We start from the raw sequence: 21,389 nt of genomic DNA on the forward strand, positions 1-21,389 counted from the left end.
AATAGGCCCATCTTTAAGGTTGGTGCTGGGGATTTGAACTCAGGTCCACTTGCCTTCACAGCAAATGCTCTTATTCACCAAGCTGTCTCCCTATCTCCTGCTTCTATTTTCTTAAAAAAAGAAACTACCAGACTGGACATAGTGTAACATACCTGTAATTCCGGACCTGGCAAAGGGTCACCTCAGGTTCAAGACCAGCTTAGTTTACACTGTGAGTTCCAGACCAACCAGGATTGCATAGCAAGAACTTGGCTTAAGCAACAACCAAAAATACAAAATGAGGAAATTGCCCTTCTAGGTTTAAAAGTCTTTTAAATAATTTGCTGTCTTCCAACAGGTTGATTAAAGAATTCCAGGCTTTTAGTTAGCTACCCTGGCTTGATCTTGAAGGGCTAGTATTAGGCTCCGGCTGAAGGAGTAAGTAATGCCAACAGTTGAGGTGGGGTCAGCAAGTGTGGTTATCCCAGCCCAGCCCCCTCCTTCCTTCAGAGTCTACATAGTAGGAATCAGTGAGACTGTCCACATTTTCAGTTAGAACTAATATTAACTAATATTACTATTAACTAGGGGCATACAGCCCAGACCAGTTCTTCCTGTGTGCTGCGTGTAGTTCAGAAAGGCAGGAGCAGAAAGGAACTGCAGAATCGAAGAAGCACTTAACTCCCTGCGGTCAGGTACTGGATGTGCCAGGCAGTGTATCTCCAGAACAAAAGTGCTGTGTAGTGTGTCTGTGAATGGATTGTTGCCAGTCATTAAAGCAGGGGGTAATTTGCCCCACTGCAGGAGTGGCCTAACACAAATAAGTGCATGTACTCAGATACATGAGAATTCAAACTCTCCTGATGATGTGCAGATGTGGACAGCTGCCTAATATGTCAGTGTACTCTGTGAACTTGAGCGCTGAGCCCTGGTTTCTGGTTTCTGGGCCCCTTTTCCTTCCCCAGTCCTTTAGAAACTGAATGTTAGTCATTATTAAAGTTGGTCTGGGATTTTGTTTTTTTAAATCTGAAGATTGCTTTCGTTCAAAAATAAACTGAAGCCTGGCGTCTCTATTTTTCTTCTTTTACAATGTAAAGTTCCTCTCACTTAGCGCGTAAAGATATTTAAGTGCTACACCGCCAGGAATGGAGTCTCTGCTTATCGACACTAATACCACAGGATCGTTCAAAGCGAGTACTTTTAAATCGATTTGACTGTCTCGTTCCACTTAGAATATGTAAAACTACAAAAACATCGTTGATTTCTAAACCAAGCAGAAGATAAAACTAGAACAGGACCTTGAACTTAAAACACCTGAAGAAACAAAGCTCATTACTGATGAACATGTACTGGGCTCATCGATTTACACATTTTGCTCTTCTGGCCATATTAAAAGATTACATCACTTACCCACCTAATATAAATCTGATGACCCAAAAGATGTATCCTTGTAACACCGCAGAATAAGGAAACGGACGAAACGGACTGAGTAGCCCTTGTCAAGGGGGCATAGAGATCATTTCAAAGCGGCCCCAGCGGCCAAATTGGAAAAAGAAAAGATTGAGCAATAAATAACCTAGTATTGGATTATAACATGAAACACAAAGATACGTGAGTCCATGCTGTTATAGATAAATGATTGGGAACATTGGCAGAATGGGGTAAGCACTGCTCCCACACAGAATTCCAGATTATTTATGTTCTTGCCCCTCAAGGAAATGAAAGCAGAACTCTCTTAGATGCACTGCATAGATTAAGTTCCTTTAGAATCTAGTGAGGGAGGAGGTGAGGAAGAACTGCAGAGGAGAAATCAGACAGACTACCTCAGTCAGGGGCCCACATCAATGCAAACATCGGCAATCATTGGTAGTCGAACGTGTGAAAAGACCTCTGGGGTGTTTCTCCGTCAGATGATAGCCCAGGATAGACATGAGAAAAGTACCAGGCAACCTCAGGATGACCTACAAATACCTCACTATCTTCGAACTGTTGAAGTCATCAAAAACAAGTCTGAGAAGGCTTCCTAGTATGCAAAAGCCGTGAGGGAAGAAGTATCAGTGGTGAGAAAAAGAGATACAAAGTAAAAACTGAAGGACTAGTAATAGTGTGTACTCTGGCTAAAAACTGAGGTGTCCATATTGGCATTAAATTAATAAATGTGCCACCCTAACGTGTTCTCATGAGGAAAACTGGGTGTAGAGCATGTAGAGTCTCCCTGTTGTCTTTGCAACTTAAATCTAAAACTGTTGTTACACAAGATTGTTTTGTTTGGGTTGTTTTGTTTTTAAATTCAGAATTTGACCTGAATTACAGCATACTAAAATTTTCCCAGACAAATGTTGGATAGTCAGAGATGGCTCAGTGGTTAAGAGCACTTGCTGTTCTTGCAGAGAACCTGGGTTTGGTTCCCAGAATCCACATGGTGCTTCACAACTGTCTGTAACGCCAAGTCTAGGGTATCTGTCTCCCTCTTCTGGCCCCCGTGGGCACTGTATGTGCGTGGTGCTCATAGGACAACACTCTTAACAGATAAAATAAATGAAAAAAAATTTTTTTTAAAAAAAGAAGGCTGGAACCATTTATTTAAATGACTGTTTCTTCGATTGTGTTCAGATTAGGTTGCTCTAAGAAACCATAATATAACTTACTACAATTTTGTTTCCTGTGATAGATAAGTATAAATTATGATTGGGGGCTTTGGTAAAATCGCTTAGATAAGTTGCTCCTTGAGGCTGAGCACATTAAACTAGTAGTCCCCAGCAAGAAAACGGACATGTAGGACAGGGTATACATAAACAGGGTAATTGTATTTACTATTAGTTTATCTTGCCTAACAGCAAGACATAACCCACTCCAGACTTTCGACCTGGAGCTCTGCAAGGCACCATTCTCTGCTGTACTGTTTTGTTTCATTTTTTTTAAAATAAATTCACACTTTTCCACTGAATAATAGCCACATGTCTTCAAGATTCAGTTCCTCTGTTATCCCCTTGAGGAACGGTTTCCTCACCCCCTGATGTGATGTCTGTGCTCTCATCTCATCTTGTAGATTCTGATATACTCAATTCCTCAGCCACCTCCCCCCCCACCAAGTTTTTTGTTTTGTTTTGTTTTGTTTTGTTTTCTTGACAGTTTTTTTTTTCTGTGTAGCCCTGGCTGTCCTGGAACTCACTCTGAAGACCAGGCTAGTCTCAAACTCAGAGATCTGCTTGCCTCTGCCTCAGGAGTGCTGGGATTAAAGGTGTGCACCAACCACTGCCCAGCCCCCAATCACATTTGATGGATGTCACAAAACAGATATTCCTTTACCTCATCCCTCCCTGAGTTAGTAATTCAGATAGATGCCTACTAATTAATCTGTATTCCCAGTGCCCAGTGTTAGCACCTGGAGCATAGTGGGGCCTCAGCAAACTAGCGATGATTATTGAATGAACATATTTAACATGAGAGGTAAAAATGAATATGTTTTTAAAGGATTAAATCGAATAGTGACTATCACTCTTCTAAAAGGAGATTAAAGAGTGCTTAGTAGTGTCTAGAACCAACTTTGAGGCAAACTGCTTTTGCAGAAAACTCTCTGGATGAGACCACTGATGTGAATCTGGGCAGATCATTAGATCCGCACTGTATGGTTTGAAACAGGCATCGGTATACAATGTATTTCTTCAATCAAGCAGGTCTTAAAAGGTCCCCATCTTAAAACAGAAAACAGGACTTATCTCTCCCTCCATTCTCACGATGCAGCACAGACTCCTGCCGCTGTCTCTTCTTGCTTCTCCGATGCTCCGGCCCTTTTGAACCACCCACTACCTGTCCCAGCCGGAGTTATTTTTAGTCCTGTTTATTCCCCCTTCATTCAGTGACGACTTTAGCACCTAGCTCAATGCTATGTCTATAGACACAGTCCTTCCTGAAGGTGATTTTAACATCTACGTAATTAGTACTCCATCGATCCAATGTATTAAGTAGGATTAGGCTCAGCTACATTTGTGGTAGACAACAATGGCCTAACAAGACTGACATTTATTTCCCTCGAATATAAAAAAAATGTCTGGAAGACATCTTTTATGAGATGATTTGATAGCTGCACATTTCCTTTTTTTTTCTTTTTTATTTTCTCTGGGAGGGGAGGTGGTGGATGAGACAGGGTCTCGCTATGTAGCCCTGGCTGTCCTGAAACTTGTTCTGTAGAGCAGGCTGGCCTTGAACTCACAGAGATCTGCCTGCCTCTGCAGGGGTTAAAGACATGCGTCACCATGCCCAGCTTAGTTCCCTTTTTTATTCCAGTGCTTTTAGCTAACTCCTGGTCCAAAGTGGCTGCTAGAGGTCTAGCCATTCTATGGGCGTCCTATACACAAAGAAAAGAAATGGAGAAATTCTACATAACATTCTACCTATCTACCGATTAGGGAGGCTAAGAAATGCATCTCGGTGGAGACAGACAATATCCTAAGGTTAGAGTCAATGCTTTAGTAAGCAGGAAGGGAGTCAATGTTAAGGTAGACCTCCAACTCTCTTTGCTATCTCACTGTTCCTTTTTATTATTTAGTTTTCAAAAATTTTAATCTGTATTTGAGTGTTTTGCCTGCATGTTTGTATGTGCACGGGAAGGTGTTGGATCCCCTGGAACAGATGGTTGTGAGCCACCTTGTGGGTGCTGGGAACCAGACCCGTGTCCTGTAAAAGCAACGTGTGCTCTTAACCACGGCGGCATCTCACTAGGCTCCCCTATAACCTTCTTAACTCTAATGGCTTTATGGTCTGCCTCATCTCATCAATCTACACCCTTGATCGGATCTAAGATACTGCCAATGCTAAGGACTTCAGGAGCACTGAAACCTCAGTGGCAAACACGATACTCTCAGAGGATACCTCTCTCACTGTCTCAGCTCACCCAGCTTCTCCTGTATCCAGAGTCCTTTGACCCCACTGGGCCCTCCACCAGCCTATTTTGTCTTCACTTCTAGCCGACTGGTTTCAAATCAATACTCCCTCAATATTTTCCCAGCCTACCCTGTGCTCTCAATTCCCCTTTTGACTCCTTGACTAAACTTCACTCTTTCGCTGTATGCAAGCATCCCCGCAGCTAATCACAGTAAGAGAACAAACACCACTTTGATGAGCTGGGTACCACATAGAAGTAAGCCTTATGCCAGTACCTGCCATCACGTGTCTCGTCAATTCTCTGTCCCATTCTTTATTTCATACCTCCTGGAACAACTAAAAAGAGGTTGCTTTGTAGAGGTCTACGCGGAGTATGAAAACCACTCGAATGTGGATCCGCTATGCACCGCTGTCAAGTTGTTTGATAAAGTACAGGTTCTAATTCTGCACCTAGGGCACGGAGAGGCCTCGGTTTCGGCTTTTCTAATAAGCGCGTGTGCCACGGATAGACAAAATGCTTAGGAAGGCAAGGCGCGCCCAGCTATCACAACCTAGGCGGGTCGTTCCCAGCCCCAACCCCGACCCCACCCTCCGCTCCGCCCCAAGCCGGAGCTGCGCACGCACCCACCACAGAGGTGGCCTAAGTGCTGGTGGCTAGAGAGGCAGGCGACCGAGGCTGAGGAGGGGGCGGGGCTGGAGCGCAGGGGGTGGAACAAGAGGCCTTGTGGGCGGGGCCAGAGGCAGAGGCGGTACCGCGTCGCCGGCCTTGTAGCCATTTTAGGAGGAAACCCGGTTCGCTGGCTTGGGGCGCGGCTTCAATTTCAATAACTTTATTGGTCTCCTTGTACGCCGAACAGCCGGCGTGCGTGTAGCCACGCGAGCCCGGAGCGCATCGCCAGAGGTGAGCGGCGTGGGGGTGTGCGGGACCCGGGCTGTGGGGCAGCGAGGGCTCCTGGAGCCGGTTCTCCGAGCTTAGGCGTCCGTGAAGCGGGTAAGGGAGGGGACCCCGGGCGCGGTCTCCTGCGGCGGGGATTCCCTTCCCGGGCGCAGGGGCGGGGCCGGGGCGCTCCTGACGCGGCCGCGGGGGTGTTCCCCGCCTGGTGTCATTCCCCGCGGCAGGTTGCCCCGGACTCGAGCTGCAGCCATGGGAAACACCACCAGTGAGCGGGTGTCCGGGGAGCGCCACGGTGCCAAGGCTGCTCGAGCTGAGGGTGGCGGCCATGGCCCCGGCAAGGAGCACAAGATCATGGTGGGAAGCACCGACGACCCCAGCGTCTTCAGCCTGCCGGACTCCAAGGTGAGGTAGCGGGGCTGCGGGCTGCTCCGCCCTTCTTGGTTCTTCCTCATTCTCAAGGGTTATGGGCTTTTAAATTAGAAGGCTAGTGCGCGGACAGAAATGTTGGGTGCTAATTCCTGGTAGGTACTACCTCAAATTAGGATAGAGGCGCGGAGTTGTTTTCCTGCTGCTTTGAGTAATCTGTGGGCCAGCCTTTTAGGACGGGTACCAAAGACCCATCCCCTGCCCGCCCCATCCTTGGTTGTACGTGCAGGTTGCCCTGTTCTAGAGCTTGCAGGAAGAATAGGTAGTGAGCGCGGGTGGAAACTTCGAAGGGTGCATTGTCTGAGCTCTTGATACGAGCTCAGTTTCTCAATTGCCCTCAAGATAGCTAGATGGTTTCTTCTCCCTGAAAATGTCTCAGTGTAGATCTCGTTCTTGCTCTCTCGTAAGTGCTCTGCATCCCTCCTCCATCCTCGTTCACCGTTGTGTGGCTGAGCAGCCATCACTTGATTATTTGAATACTTTCCCCTAGTCTTGGGAATCAGTACAGGACATCATTTGGTTAATGGCTCAGTTTTTTTAAAAAAGGAAAAAACAGTGCCGTTTTAAAATGTAGCTGAGCGTTTTGCACACCTTGCTGCACTTCCCTGGAGAGCAACTTACTTCCCTTCACTCCTCAGAAGTACTTCAAAATGTTCCCGAGGCTCAAAACCACCCTCTCATGCCCTGAAGACTTTTGCTCTCAATTCCACAGACTTTCAGCCAGAGGCCACTTTTGGTCACCCAAAAGAAGAGCCAGACGGAGCTGACAGCAGTGTGATTACTACTCTAATGTTCCTAATTACTTTTAGAAATGTCAGCGTTAAATACATTTAATTTCTCCTGGTCGGCTCTCTGAAGTGAAAAAGAAAAGCCTTTCGGGTGGTTTTTGGGTGGGGTGGTGGGGTGTGTTTGACATTTCTCACCCCAGTGAACTGAGACTTAAGATAGTAAACAAGAGTTTTATTTACCGCTTTGATGGCACATGAATGTTGGATTATATACCATATTTTCTTCGATCCTGATTTAGAACGCCATTTCTTGGGGTTCCCTCTTCCCTGTTTCCTCTCCTCTAGGATTCCTCATTATCTGGGCCCTGCACTCAGCCTAGATTTTCTTCTCCGAAGCTTGTCCAGGGTGACAGACAGGCCGTGTATTTTTGCTCGTTCCTACATTGATGACTCAGGATTTGGGTACAGTCAAACTGTGACTGCAGTAATTGGTGTCCTGAATAAGAGCCAGGCTGCTCTGTGTGCGTTTAGGCCTGTTCTGGATCATTCTTTCCCTCACATCTTGCTGTTAGTGAGATGAGAAAAGTAGTTCAAACAATTACCCATGTCTTACCCAGACAGAAAACTTCATAGCCCATGTACTCTCCCTCTCCACACTAAATTTCCTTAAACATTTGCAGGCCGTAATTTGAATTGCTGGTTTGCTGCTGTTCTGATGGTTTCGCTGAGGGTTTAACTCCAGTAAACAGTTTTTCTGCTAGTCAGCTGCAGTCACTCCTACCACAGAAATGTCATGTCATAAGTGGAAGGGCTTTGCTCCAAAGCCAGGCATATTAATAGTTTGGAGTTTTCAAATCCTAAACTGAAAATCCTTAAGTCATAAAAGTAATTGATAAGAATAGTAGGGTTGGGGGCATCTTTGTTTCAAAGGTCAGGCTTATTAATAGTCTTACTCAGTGCTCCTCAGTCCTATTTGTATGACCGGATCCCCCAAGAATGCTTTAAAAACCTTGGGAAATCTGACACACTTATAAAATGAACAGTGAAATGAACTACGTATATTTCACCCGTTTTAAATGGTGCTAAAAGGTCATTAAATGACTGTGCCTCTGTGATCCAAGCCATTCCCCTACCAACCACTCTGAAACAGATTTCAAACAGGTCAACAAGTAGTATTTCTAACATTTTAGGACGTACCTCAAAAGGTGACTGTTTAAAGCTGACATGATGGTGCCTCACAGCTGTGATCTCAGCTGTTTCAGAGCAGGAGGAGGATCACTGCCAGTCTGGACCACAGTGAGAACTTGACCCCCTAGAGAAAAATAAGAAATGCTTCTCCTTGTTTATTGTAACGTGATAAGAGTGCTGTTACCTGAAGGCTTTTTAAAAAAATATATTCACAAAATCCTTTGCGGGACTCAGACTTGAGGGTTGTTTTGAGGCTTATGGAAACATTCCCAATGCAACTGTCAGCCCCAGTGCATTGCTCTGAGATTACAGAGGCCAAAGTTTTGTCTCAATCCAGTCCCTTGAATAATGTAAAAGTCCCTTCCTTTTCCTTTTCCATTTGCTTTGGTTTGTAGTTGTACTGTAGTCTTAAGGACTATCGAGACACAGAATGGAAGGTAAACTTTTTGTATTTTGGAAAAAGCAGGGGAAAGCCCAAATAAACGAGCTAGACTTTCCTTACTCTAACCCATGCTTGACCTGGTACCATGCAGTCTTATTTACCAGCCAGTGAAGCCATTCCATAGGAGGGGTGAGTAAACCTTTTCTGTAAAAGGCCAACTAATACACATAATTTAGGGTCATAATCTCCCAGGTCTGCATGGTGGCAGTGAGCTGTAGATGACAGGTACACACGTGCATGGCTGCTTCCAAACGGAAGCTTTGTAAAAGCAGTCTGGCTCACGGCTGCGGTTGGCCCACGCCTGTCCTGAAGGATGGCCTCGGAACCCTATAAATCCCATTAAGTAATGGAACTGCTTTTGCTCAAGGAAGCTGCTTTTGATCTTGTGCTCCTAGAGCTCCAGGATGTCATGTATCGTCCTGAGGTGATTTTATGAACCTGGCCTAAGTAAGCAAGTAAGGTTTCATAACCGCTTCAGCTCTACCGGGTCAGTGATGTGGTTTCCGAATGCATGTCGATTGATGGATGATGGTGCTAGAGATGAAACTCAGGGCCTCAGACTCGGTAGGAAAGTGCTCTGCACTGAACTACATCTCCAGCCCTTTAAATTTTAATGCCCTATTGTACAACCAAGTAGCTAAACAGCATTGTTAGTTACTTAGGAATTTTGGTATCTCTAACTTTAATTGTAACTGCCAGAGAACTGTTTGCCTCTGAAAAACATGTAGCTGGCTTAATTTTCTTTTAAAGAACCATACTTTCTTCTAGTTCCTTATGAGGTGTTCAGGAGCATATCCTAATTGCCTGCATACAAGCTGAACTGGTAGTCTGAAGGAAGGGTTTTGGGTGATCCAAAGGCTCTCTGAGGAGACTGATGTGAGCCATAGTTCTTTTCTATAGTTTGTTCATTCTCTGATTTAGTTGCTGAATTTGGGCTGTCTCACTTTAGTTGAAGCCTAATTTAATGCCCCTTAAAAACCTTTGGGACATCTTAAAAACCCTTGGGTCATAATTTATTCTAGGGATGACCTACTCCTTCTTACAGCTCCCTGGGGACAAAGAGTTTGTACCCTGGCAGCAGGATTTGGATGATTCTGTGAAGCCCACCCAGCAGGCCCGGCCTACTGTTATCCGCTGGTCTGAAGGGGGCAAGGAGGTCTTCATCTCTGGGTCTTTCAACAATTGGAGCACCAAGATCCCTCTGATTAAGAGGTGAGGACAGGCATTCTGTTGAGTCTGCAGCATGCAGGAATCGGCACCTAATTGCCTTTTTTTTTTTATAATTTATTTAATTTATGTGAGTACACTGTAGCTGTCTTCAGACACACTAGAAGAGGGCATCGGGTCCCATTATGGCTGTGAGCCACCATATGGTTGCTGGGAATTGAACTCAGGACCTCTGGAAGAGCAGTCAGCACTCTTAACCGCTGAGCCATCTCTCCAGCCCGATTGCCTTTTAAGAAGAGAGAGGGCCTCAGGAGTTTCTAACAGCACTGTGTGTGCGCCATTCAGGACCGTGCTTCTCAAGCCGTTTCCTGTCTGGAGGAAGCCTGGAAATCACTAATCCTGTTGCTTTGATTTCTGTATTAAAGTAAAATACATTGTGACATTCTAGGTATAATGCCAGTTATCGCTGATAACACAGTAGTGAATGATGTAAGTGGTTGTCAGAGTGACCCTCTACATAATGGGGTCATTTTCCAGAAAAGACTCACCAAACTATGGAAAGGGTACCCTGAAATATTCCCAACCCAAACCTATCTTTTATGTTAATCATATTTGTGAATACTGCTTTGTGTGTAACGTGTGTTTGTGTGTATGTGTGTACATGTGCATGCATGTACATGCAGACATGTGTACCCATATGTGTGCATGTGAAGGCCACAGTAAGCCCCAAGAATCTTCCTCTGTGGCTTTCAGCCTTGTTGCCTTGAGACAATCTCACTGAACCACAATATCTCCATTTCAACTAGTTTTATTGGTCAGCAGTTGATTGGGGTCTGCCTGTCTCTGCCCTGCCCCCGCCCCCTCCCCCAGTGCTGGAGTTACAGAGGGGTGTGTGTGTGTGTGTGTACCCATGCCCAGCTTTTTCCATGGATTCACACTCAGGCCCTGAAGCTTACAACAAGCACTCATAGTGGCTGAGCACAACTCCCTAGCTCTAAGAAATCTAAACATTTTGGCAATCACTCCCCTCCCCGCCCCCAACACATACACACACACACACACACACACACACACACACGTGATGGAGAACAGAGTTAGTGGGAGAGGTTGACAAGCACATGTGTTGACTGATACAGAGGCAGAGAATGGATTTGTACCGTGGGGTGAGGTGAGCACAAGGACTGTAGCTTAGGAAGCCTTAGGAGGCCATTGTAGTAGCCCCATCATTTCCTCTTACTTTTTCACACTCTGTCTTCTTAAGGAACTTGGCCTATTTGACCTTCTGTTTTCTTCTCTAGTCATAATGACTTTGTTGCCATCCTGGATCTTCCCGAGGGAGAGCACCAGTACAAGTTCTTTGTGGATGGACAGTGGGTTCATGATCCATCAGAGGTAAGGCCTGGATTTGCAACGGAGCCTCAGTGGCTTCCTTGTGACTCACTACCCTCCAGTTCAGTTGGCAACAGGCTTTCTACTAGGGACTTGTCATAAAAGTAGAGGGGCACTTGGGTGACGATATAGATTTAAAAGGGAATCCAATTTTATTTCATTTATTTATTTGTTTGTTTATTTGTTTGTTTATATTTCTTCACTGTTTCAGCCTGTGGTTACCAGTCAGCTTGGCACAATTAATAATTTGATCCATGTCAAGAAATCTGATTTTGAAGTATTCGATGCTTTAAAGTTAGATTCTATGGAAAGCTCCGAGACATCATGTCGAGGTAATATTATCCTATTGCTTTCTCTTGCTATGTCTTTCTTACAATGCATATTCCTTCCCCAAACTGGTTTCTTGTTTTATTTTGCATTTTCATGTTTTTCTCGGAATCTTATAATCTCACACACACACATGTGTGCACACATGCTTGCACACAAGTCCCATGTGTATAATGTCTGCCTTTCTTACTCTGACACACTGTTCTCCATTTTACCTTTATGTAATCCACCAGTAGTCTGCGGTATCAAATGCTATTTCCAGTAAGATTTCACACTTTCCGTGAGCATCTGGTGATATTACCTGTAGAGGCTAGATGCGTCTAGTTTGTCTTATTAACCTGAATCAGCTAGTTTGGGAGCTCAACTGGCAATTATGATTTTATGAGAGCCTACAACTATAATTGTCACTGAGGGAGTGTGAGAAAAAAAACCAAACCAATAGTTGCTCTATGTAGAATTGAATCTGCAGGGACAGTCCTGGATGTTTTGTTTCATGTGTACTCCTTCCCCCAGGTCTTTCTCAGTGCTTGTTCACTCCGACAGCAGAGGCACATTGTCTTGTTACTGTATGGTGGGAGGTGTGCCTGCCTGGAGAGCTGCACACTTTATCCGCTGAGCAAAGAAAATGAAACAAGGCCCTTGTTTGCAAAGCCTGCCTCTGCTACTAGTCATGCCATTGTACTCCAGCTCCCAGCAGTAAACTCACGGGCTTGGACCCTCAGTGAGCCTCAATCATAATAACTGAGGCAGACCCCATAGCAGAATCTCTAGGACAGGGGACAAATAGTCCACAGCACAGTAACTACCTACTTAGATTTAGTTATAACCTCAGAAAGTCAACCTGAGCATCCTCACTGGCGGGAGGGGCAGTGGTCTTAAAAGGTTTCTGAGGCCACTAGATCTGTGATTATCTTATGATCTGCAAGTAACCAGTGGGTATGGCAATGAGTCATGAAGGTGTAGCTGGAGGACACACACTTTAGGTCACTCGGTTTCCTAAGCCAGTGGTGTGAGGCGGAGACGTTAATTAGGGGCGTGCAGGTAGTGAGTGTGGCCGTGTGTGTGACTTTTCACCATTCATCTTGTCCTTTCAGTAGAAAGGATGAGAGAACATTGCCCTGTGTTAGCTCCCAGTGGTGCTTTGTGGATAAAGTGACCAGAACAACTGAAAATTCCTGGAAAAGTTCTCTGTTCTGTCTATTTTTGAGGTTTTGTTTAATAACACAGCATTGTTCTACCTTATATGTTGAAGCAAATCTGAGTTATTAAAGTGAACCATTACTAGAATGTTTTCTCTGGAGCTATAATGTAAAAATGTTAAAACAGTGAAAACATAGTTCATTTAATTTTATAGATTTAACCTTTTCATTTTTAAAGTATAATCCAGATACCACGAAACACATCTTTTTATATTGTACAATTTATCCATGCTTTTTTTAGTATATCGAGTTTTAGAACTGTTGTCACCTCAAAATATGGACTGCCTCCATCCCTTCCTCCTGGCCCTGCGCCTGTCACCAAGAGTCTGCTGCCTGATCTGCCTGTTCCGGGCACCTCCTCTAATGTAACCAGACACTGTGTGGCTTCTTTCACTCTAGCAGGCTCCGGGGCTCGTCCTTGTTGAAACAAGTGTTGGTACTTTGCCTCTGTTTATGGCTGAGCAGAAGTGCATGGTATGACAGTCCCTTTGTGGTTCTCCATTCATTGTTGACAGACATTTGGGTTTTGCTTGCTCTTCGGAGCCATCATAAATATTGATTATGAACACTCATGCTCAGGCTTTTGTGTGGGCTTACATTTTATCTTAGGTGTTACATCCAGTAATGTACTGTAATGAATGACTGGGTTACAAAGTTTAACAGTTTGAAGACAACCATACTGTTTTCCAAAGTGTCTATACTATTGTACATATCTGCCCACAGTGGGAGTTCTGTAGTTTGAAGCTTCGAGTTTCTCTACATTTTTGCCAATATTTGCCATTTCAGTGGCAGCCATCCCAGTGAGTATGAAGTGTGTCACATTATGGTTGGACATCTGTACTTTCTTGATTACATCTGCATTTGTTCTGTCCACTGCAATCACTGTACACTTATAGTGTGTAACATTGTTGTCTGTGGCTTTGGTAGGGAAAAATATGGAATCTAATCTTTTCACACTGAGTCCACAACACCATTTTAACCACTGTCACTTTTATTTCCCCTAAAGCATTGAAGGTTAGGAAGATATTTATCTGTGAATGAACACACTGACCATATCAAAGGGATCTGTCCAAGGTCAGATGGCTGACAAATGGGTTGGTTTCCTTGAGCCTAGGTCCTGACCGCTCAGCTTTTCCTTACATCATGTTCCCTTGTGGGAAAGCTTCCTGGTCCATGTGGAGGTTGATTTCCTTTCCAGCCTGACAGCGCCAGTTCCAGTAGGCCACAGGTTCTTGCGTTCCAGGACTTGTACTGCATTTAAGATTAGTGGCCGCAATGCAAGCTTCCCCATGCATTCTCACTAACCTTCAACTTTCCTTCACATTTGCATAAATATTTTTCAGACCTGTCCAGCTCACCCCCAGGGCCTTATGGTCAAGAAATGTATGTGTTTCGATCTGAGGAGAGATTCAAATCCCCACCCATCCTGCCCCCTCACCTCCTTCAAGTTATTCTTAACAAGGACACTAATATTTCAGTGAGTATACTGAGCAGGTTGCTAGAGCATCTGGGGATCTCTAGGACCATCAAGGCCAGAATTAGTAACATTGGGCTAGAATTATGACAAAGATGTGTCATAATTACGGTGATAAGACCATGTGTGCATCTGTGCATAGGGGCTTCCTTTTCCTAGATTGAACTGTAACTTCTTTAGGTACCAGTAGCAGAATTTATGGATGTTTCTGTTTCTGGTTAAATCAGAACCAAACTGCTAGAATTGATCTGTATTGTGACTTATATTATAACCCAAAATAAGGGGTACTCTCATTGGGGATATACAGAAATTCACAACTTTATATTAAATATTTTTAACCACGGTTTCACTTAGTTGATAATTGATAGTTCCTAGGAAGATTTTTTTCCCTTTAACCCAAACCATCTATATTTCTAAGCAAAGTTTTCGTTTTAAATTCTCTTAAAGAAAATTAGCAGATGTTGGGGCTTAGCATTTCTGCCCTAGACTAGGGATTTTTTGATTTTCTGGTCTGGGAATGCATGACTTGTAGGAGACAAAGTGATCCTATTTAGAGTTCTCAACAGTCTAGAGAGTACACTGTTTGGTTTTTCTTCGTTAGTCACATTTGGGGGGTTGTCTTTTCTCCTAGTGTGACCCAGCCTTACTTCCTGAGCCCAATCATGTTATGCTGAACCATCTCTATGCGCTGTCCATTAAGGTAAGTGGTAGCCCTGGTCTTCCACAGCCTCCCAAGTGGAAGGGTAAGGGTCCCTCAAGCTCATCAGTGGTAACTCACTCGCTGCTGCTTTTAAAGCTGCGCCTGGCACTGAGAGAGTATAGGGGAGCTGTCTCTTCCTGACTCGAAGGCTGTTGAGTTTAAACCTTAGTCTCTGGTCTGTGTTCGGGCTGAGCTGTCAGTCATGGGGCCTTTCTGCTTCTAAGTTCCCTTGGGTGGCTGGACCCTTTGTCTCATCTCTTTACTTAAGCTTGAGTTCATAGTGGCTGGATCCCATCTGCAGAACAAACTTCAGCATCTGCTTCCTTCAACAAATGCTTGAATGAGACATAAACTTTACCTTTTAAAATGGGGCGTCAAGCTGCCTGGCCGCGTCCTAGTTGTGTCTGCCCAGGTGTTTCCATCTCTTACGTAGGAAGGGATTCCTGACTGGAGGTTCCTATTTCCCACCCCTTGGTTTCTCCATTGCTTTAGTGTCTTTGTGACTTGGCTGTTGACATAAATGTGTAGTTCTGTGACTGTCTATACACTGAACTCCTTGGAGAAGTGGTGAGCCTTCAGATTGAGTGGTCTCATCCCCAGAGATTGGGCATAAGCACATGCAGGGTGCTCCCTGTAGTTTCCCTATAAGCTGCTCGTATTTCTTAAATGTGCAGCTAGAGCAAAGAGATTCAGCCTCACTTCTAATAGAGCTGACTTTAATAAGAGTGTGGTCGTATATAAAATATTAACTTGCTGAATTTCATCTTTACGGTAACCTTGAGAGGTAAGTATTATTATTTTTGACCCCTGTCTTATAGAGACTAAGACTCAGTGAAGTCAGATTGCCAGTGAATATAAGACAGGCCTGAGGTTCTGACCTCTCAGCCTTGCCTGTGAGCTTTCCTATCTGTCACCACACAGGTCTGCTCACCTTTCTCTCACCTGCTCTCCAGTCTACAGCTCTCCTGAGCAGGGATGCGTCTGCCTTACTTCCCCCTTGGTAGGCTATGTGTCAGCCATGAGCTGTCAGCACAGTCTAGCCAGAGTGCTTGTGTGTGTGAGACACGTTCATCAGAGAGTCTAGGATGAAGGAAGACAGCAAGCCGCAGTGGTCTCTGCAATGGACTTCTGGGGTTCTTGGAGATGTGACTGAGTTTTGTCTCCTGTGACCGGTGCTCTGGAGAACATCCTGGCAGTTGGCGCCTTTGCTCCTTTGTGTGGCTTGTAGTACAAGTGACAGTCCTGTTGGGTCAGCTTGACTTTGTGTTCTTCAGTTGTTCAGCCATTTGGAATTGACCCGCAGATTGGACGTCTGAGATTTCCTTTAAGGGAGAATAGGAAATCCACAACTCTGTCCAGGTCAGAGAGGATGTTTGCAGTTCATCCTGGGCACTAAGTGGCCATTGGACCTGCTTTGGGGCTCACAAATGAGTGTTGAGAAGGACTGTTTCCCTTACTACAGTTGACATTTCGTCCTGGGAATGGTTGCTGGCACATTTGTTTTTGTTGCTAGGCTTGAGACCATTAGTATAGTTTGGAATGGGAAGCGGAATAAAGTAGTAACTTAGAATTTCTTCATAACCTTCCTGTATGTGTCAGAGAATAGCTACTGGGGACTGCTAGCCTTTGTACAGAAGAGTTAAGGTGGGCAGGGGGGATGTAGAGACCACTGAATAAATTATTCAGGAATACCAACCAACACCACAACAGGAACTAAGACTGGAACTGAGTTAGATTTGACAGCAAAACCAGCCTCTTTTTTTTTTTTTTCTTTTTTCTTTTTTTCGGAGCTGGGGACCGAACCCAGGGCCTTGCACTTGCTAGGCAAGCACTCTACCACTGAGCTAAATCCCCAACCCCAAAACCAGCCTCTTTTATTTCAAGTTGTCTCTTTATTTATTTATTTAATTTTTTTGGAGCTGAGGACCGAACCCAGGGCCTTGTGCTTGCTAGGCAAGCGCTCTACCGCTGAGCTAGATCCCCAACCCCTTAAGTTGTCTCTTTAAAAGTAAATGTGTTGGTAGTGTTATCAACTTGAAAAAAAAAAAAAAAAAAAACTTAGGACAGCCAGAGACAGGAGTCTGAGCATACTTACGGGGAAATTATATTGAATACATTAATTGGCATACAAAGACCCATCTTAAATGTTAGCAGACCATTCCCTGGACTGGATAAAGTGGGGAAAGCATGCTGCACACAGTTGTGCACACGTGTGATGTGCTCCAGAACTGTGAGCCAAAAATAACCCTTCACTCCCTTACCGTGTTCTTGATGGAGTATTTTGCCACAATAATGAGTGACTGTGAAAGCCTGAGAGCCAGAAAAAGCCAGCAGCCACCCATTCAAATGAATGACTTAGCTGTGTGTGCTCCTCTCCTCTGCAGGACAGTGTGATGGTCCTTAGCGCAACCCATCGCTACAAGAAGAAGTACGTCACCACGCTGCTGTATAAGCCCATCTGAAGGAGATATCACTCCTTGCCTCCAAGGATTCTGGAGAAGCATCTCCCTTGCCTTTGAACTGAGCTGGCCTCCTCTGAGCCTGGCAGGCTGTTTGTTTTGAGGCTGATGTGTGTGTCAGAGCCTCTGGTAGGAGCTCTGCTTTGCCTTTGATTGCAGACGAGAGCTTTATGAGTTCATGGAGTTTATTTTAAGAAACACAAAACCATATATATGCATATGAGAGGAAGGTTACCAGAAGCCTCCTGGCCCAGCTGTCCACACTCTCTCTGCCTGTGGGTAGTTGCCAGGGCCTGACTGGGAAGCTGTGGCTGCAGGAATGGGTGTACCGGAAGCTTCTTTTTCTAAAGTGAGAGAATAGCAAACTCTTAGGATCCTTGTTGGGCAGAGGTCCTGGACCACTGGTGTCCAAGGGTCAGAGTGTGCCAGGCCACTGCCCTACTTAGAGCTGCCTCGTGCGGGTGGCTTTCCTTGCATGGGTTGATTCTGTATCCCACACTGTGTGACACAATCCACCGTGGTTTATATGGCACTAGTTGCTCCACAAGAACCCTCCTCATTTTATGTACCCTGTGGAATGACTTCCCTCAGATCTCATACATGACCCAGTAATGCAAAACTCACTGGGCGAGGAACCCTTTTGAAGAGTTTGTGGGATGAGCCTCACCTTAGAGCCTGAGGTGCCAGGGTCTCCTTTTTAGCTCAGTGAAGGCCTAACCCAGTGTGCTGCAGTTTACTTTAACATCTAGAGAAAAGAAATGCACACCGTTGTGTCTCGGTTGGTCCTGTGTATTGGCTGTGTGGGCCTGTGTATTGGCTGTGTGGGCCTGTCTCCGGTTTTCTTTATCAGAGCACTCAGCTTGTAGGCAGGCTTGCACTTAGGGAAACCTTCCATATCTTTCATCCCTGAAAGTTTTTTTATGTGCCTACATTTTTCTTTAATTAAGAAAAAAGCATATCCATCAATTTTAATGGGCTATTAAAGAACCTTGGGCCTTGACAGATGGTTCTTAAGATTTTCTTCTCTAGTCTAGGCAGCTCTCCAGCCTTGGGTTAATGTGGCCAGCCGTGTGCACCTCGCTGCCCAAGCACAGCTCTAGACACAAGTCCATGCGGGCTCACTGGATGCTCACACTGGACTTCCCTACCTTTAAAGACATGTAAGGCAAGGGACACTGCCCTGGCGTTCATAACCATGGGTTAGGGTAGGGTACTGCTCTTCACACCAAATATTAACCAAGTATTTTTTTTTCTTTTGCCTCTTCGTTTTAAATGTGTCTGATGAGGGAGAGGGGTCACTGATAGCCACTGAATGAGAAGTATTCCAACCTACTCAGGAGTCAAAGAGAACATTCTCCAGTATCTCGACACTTCCGTTTGACAGATAAATGCAAGTCAGACATCAAGCACTGTTTGTGGTCGAGAGACTTCCTGTCTCCTGAGACGGGCCAGTCACGTTTGAAAGAGACCTTCCGGTCAGTTCAGTTACCTCCTGGCTTTGCCACACGTTGGTGGGACAGCAATGCTACAGTCGTAGCAGTAGAAGGGAGGGGAAAGCTGTGAGACCTCTGCGAGCACAAGCATGGGTAGGAAGACGGGATGTTTCGCAGGGAATAGTAGAGAAGTAAATGAGTCCTGGCAGTAAGTGCTGCCTCAGCCATCGCAAGCCACCTCATTTCTGTGGAGAACCCTCGTGGTCCAGTCAGCTTTCTGAATAATGTGCCATTTTGAAAACCAAAGTCTCATCTTGGTTTTTAATCAACTTAAGACTCTTCAGTCACACTGGGAGGTTTTATTTATTTATTTATTTTCTGTTTTTTCTCAGTGCTGATTTAGAAACAGGCCACCTAGGAGGGTTCAAAGTCTTGATTGTTTCACAGAGGGATTGTCTATCTGTACTTCCTGTTAACAGTGAGAGCTGGGGTGGTCTGTGTGTTTGTGTACTCAGTTTCACTCCACAGTCGCAGCAGTAGAAGGGAGGGGAACACTGTCTCCAGTCTCTCGGGCTGATAGAGGGATCAGTGCTGGTAACCTTCAGATCCTTCTCTGGAGATGAAGGAGACAGAAGGGCTCGACAGTGCTGTCCCTGCCCTGGCCCCTGGCCCTGGGGAGCTCTGCCCCTGTCACCAGGAAACACTTGTGAAGGGGCAGAGGGATTACTGCTTTTGTCTTAGTTACTTTAAGGGACAGCTTGTTTTCTAGAGTAAGAAGTTGGGTTCAGAATTCAGAAATAAATGAAGGCAAAACATTTTTCTTTTCCCGCCTATGAGAATTTTGCAGGGTCACTTGGTAGAGTAAACCAGCCCATAAGAAGGCCTGTAGTGTAGAGCAATGGCTCTGAGGAAAGGAAAGCAGTGAATGGGCCAAAGGGTGATAGCAAGAAACTGGAGGGTCGGCGCTGGAAATTTCCTCTTAAAGAGTTCAAGCAGACAGGACCTGGATCCTTGGATTTTATTTATTGTACAAAAAACTTAGCAGCCCAGACACTGTTGTCTTTGTCCTGTTGCCCTATTCTCTATTTTTCCTCTGCATTCTGTTTGACTTCCCTTATCAGTATGACAGGTTCACCAGGGTCTCAAGGTGGACGTGACCTAGACAGTGTGAAGAGCTGTCGCGCCATGGTTATTAATGCCCTGTCAACCTAGACCTGAGTAGGAATTAGCCAATGTAGGCCACACCCCTGAAGGCACAGCTAGCTTCAAGAGCCCTGGTCTCTTGGGTCTGAAGTAGAAAGGAAGATTCCCCGTTTCTAAGAGGAGCCGTGTCCCACCCACCCCTGTAGGTTCTGGTTTCTTGCAGACCTGGTGGACCTTACGTAAACCTTTTGAAAAGTGTCACTGTTACATGCATGCTGCTAGAGTGATGTGACTTGAAAGTGGGAAACAGGGCTTTTAAATGTTTGACCTCAAAACAATATGCAATAGTCCCTGTATGTGTGGGTGTGTATGTGCACGTGCACATGTGTGTATGTGATATTCACTCTGTCCTCAGAGATACTTTGTCCTCGTATTCTTGTGACTTGGGGCTTAAGAGCAGATAAATACTTTGTTCATGTGTCATCACTAATCCTCAAAGCCACGTTCTTGCTGTCTTCTGTCTGCTGCAGACTCCAGTTCCTCATGAATATGAGACCTGGAAGAAGGAAGGGTCTTTCAGGACTCTGGGTCAGGAGTCTGTCTGACCTTAAGTGACAGTCACAACTGGAGATTGAAGGACTGATTTCTTCAGTGAACATAAGTGTTTGGAGTAAAAAAGCCAATTATTTTTTCAATTATAGGAAAGGGAAAAAAAATCACAAGTCTCTTGTAGGATCCACTGCCTCTGGGATTTTAAAGTGGATCTGTCTCAGCTTGATTTCTTCTCACCATTGCTTTGAAGTAGCAAGCTTCATTCAAAATAAACATGTTTGTACTTCCAACGTTAGGTGGACTTGATTTGAATTAAGTGTGGCACAGAACATTTGCAGTAAGTTTGATGTGAAATACTAAATATTAGGGATTTGTAGGTGTTGGGCTACATAGTCAGGCGACACCTAGAGTAAGTGTTATGGCTGGGGTTGGCCATCTTGGATTCCTCTCTGTAGAGTACCTTCCCCAGCGTTTTAGGACAGCCAGACATCAGCATCAGTTTGTCCTAAATTCTGTGCTGGGTGGCCTATCGAGGCGAATTTGGATTTGGTGGGTATTGGTTGTTTACACTGTAGCACTTTGAGTTTGTCATTTGGCAGGGGTGACTTAATTTGAAGGCAGTTAAGTAAGTGTGAGTCTCTTAAATGGTGCTGTTTGTGACCTTTGATGGCGGCGTGCAGAGCTGCTTCACTGATTCACAACCGGACACAAGTCAAGACTTTAAAGCTTCTCTCCACGCGTGACTCACCACCAGACTCTGCCTGAAAACTGTATAATGTAACACACAAAAATGTGGGTTTGTTTTTCCATAAAACTTTAATAAAAGCATCATGCAGCAATAAAATGTGAGTTACTTACTGATTCAGTCGTCAGAAGCCTGGTCAGAGCCTGAAGACTGTCAATCGACAGGACAAAGTAGAGACCATCTCTGTCCCAGGCCATGCTAACATTAACTACAGGACTGCAACTCTTATGTATTCGTTTCCAGCATTTTCTCCAAACTG

At 44.9% G+C, this 21,389-nt stretch overlaps 1 protein-coding gene across 5 annotated transcripts; it reads left to right on the forward strand.

Moving 5' to 3' along the window:
• Positions 1-5,707: 5,707 nt before the first annotated feature.
• Prkab2 (protein kinase AMP-activated non-catalytic subunit beta 2) lies at positions 5,708-21,229 on the forward strand. Of its 5 annotated transcripts, none has more exons than XM_087632819.1 (8): positions 5,708-5,854; positions 5,983-6,160; positions 9,565-9,754; positions 11,008-11,101; positions 11,310-11,430; positions 13,968-14,101; positions 14,730-14,798; positions 17,183-21,229. In XM_087632819.1, exons 3-8 carry the CDS (start codon positions 9,567-9,569, stop codon positions 17,258-17,260), a joined length of 684 nt encoding a protein of 227 aa, XP_087488945.1. In that variant the 5' UTR covers positions 5,708-5,854; positions 5,983-6,160; positions 9,565-9,566; the 3' UTR covers positions 17,261-21,229.
• Positions 21,230-21,389: the final 160 nt, after the last annotated feature.

This window comes from Rattus norvegicus, chromosome 2 (assembly GCF_021556685.1).
Source record: "Rattus norvegicus strain SHRSP/BbbUtx chromosome 2, alternate assembly SHRSP_T2T, whole genome shotgun sequence".
Taxonomy (NCBI): domain Eukaryota; kingdom Metazoa; phylum Chordata; class Mammalia; order Rodentia; family Muridae; genus Rattus; species Rattus norvegicus.

Coding starts and splice junctions, on each gene's coding strand:
- Prkab2 (XM_087632815.1), top strand. CDS start 6,008: ATGGGAAACACCACCAGTGAGCGGGTGTCCGGGGAGCGCCACGGTGCC. Junction 11,102..11,309: donor GGGTTCATGATCCATCAGAG/GTAAGGCCTGGA, acceptor TCACTGTTTCAG/CCTGTGGTTACCAGTCAGCT. Junction 11,431..13,967: donor CTCCGAGACATCATGTCGAG/GTAATATTATCC, acceptor AATATTTTTCAG/ACCTGTCCAGCTCACCCCCA.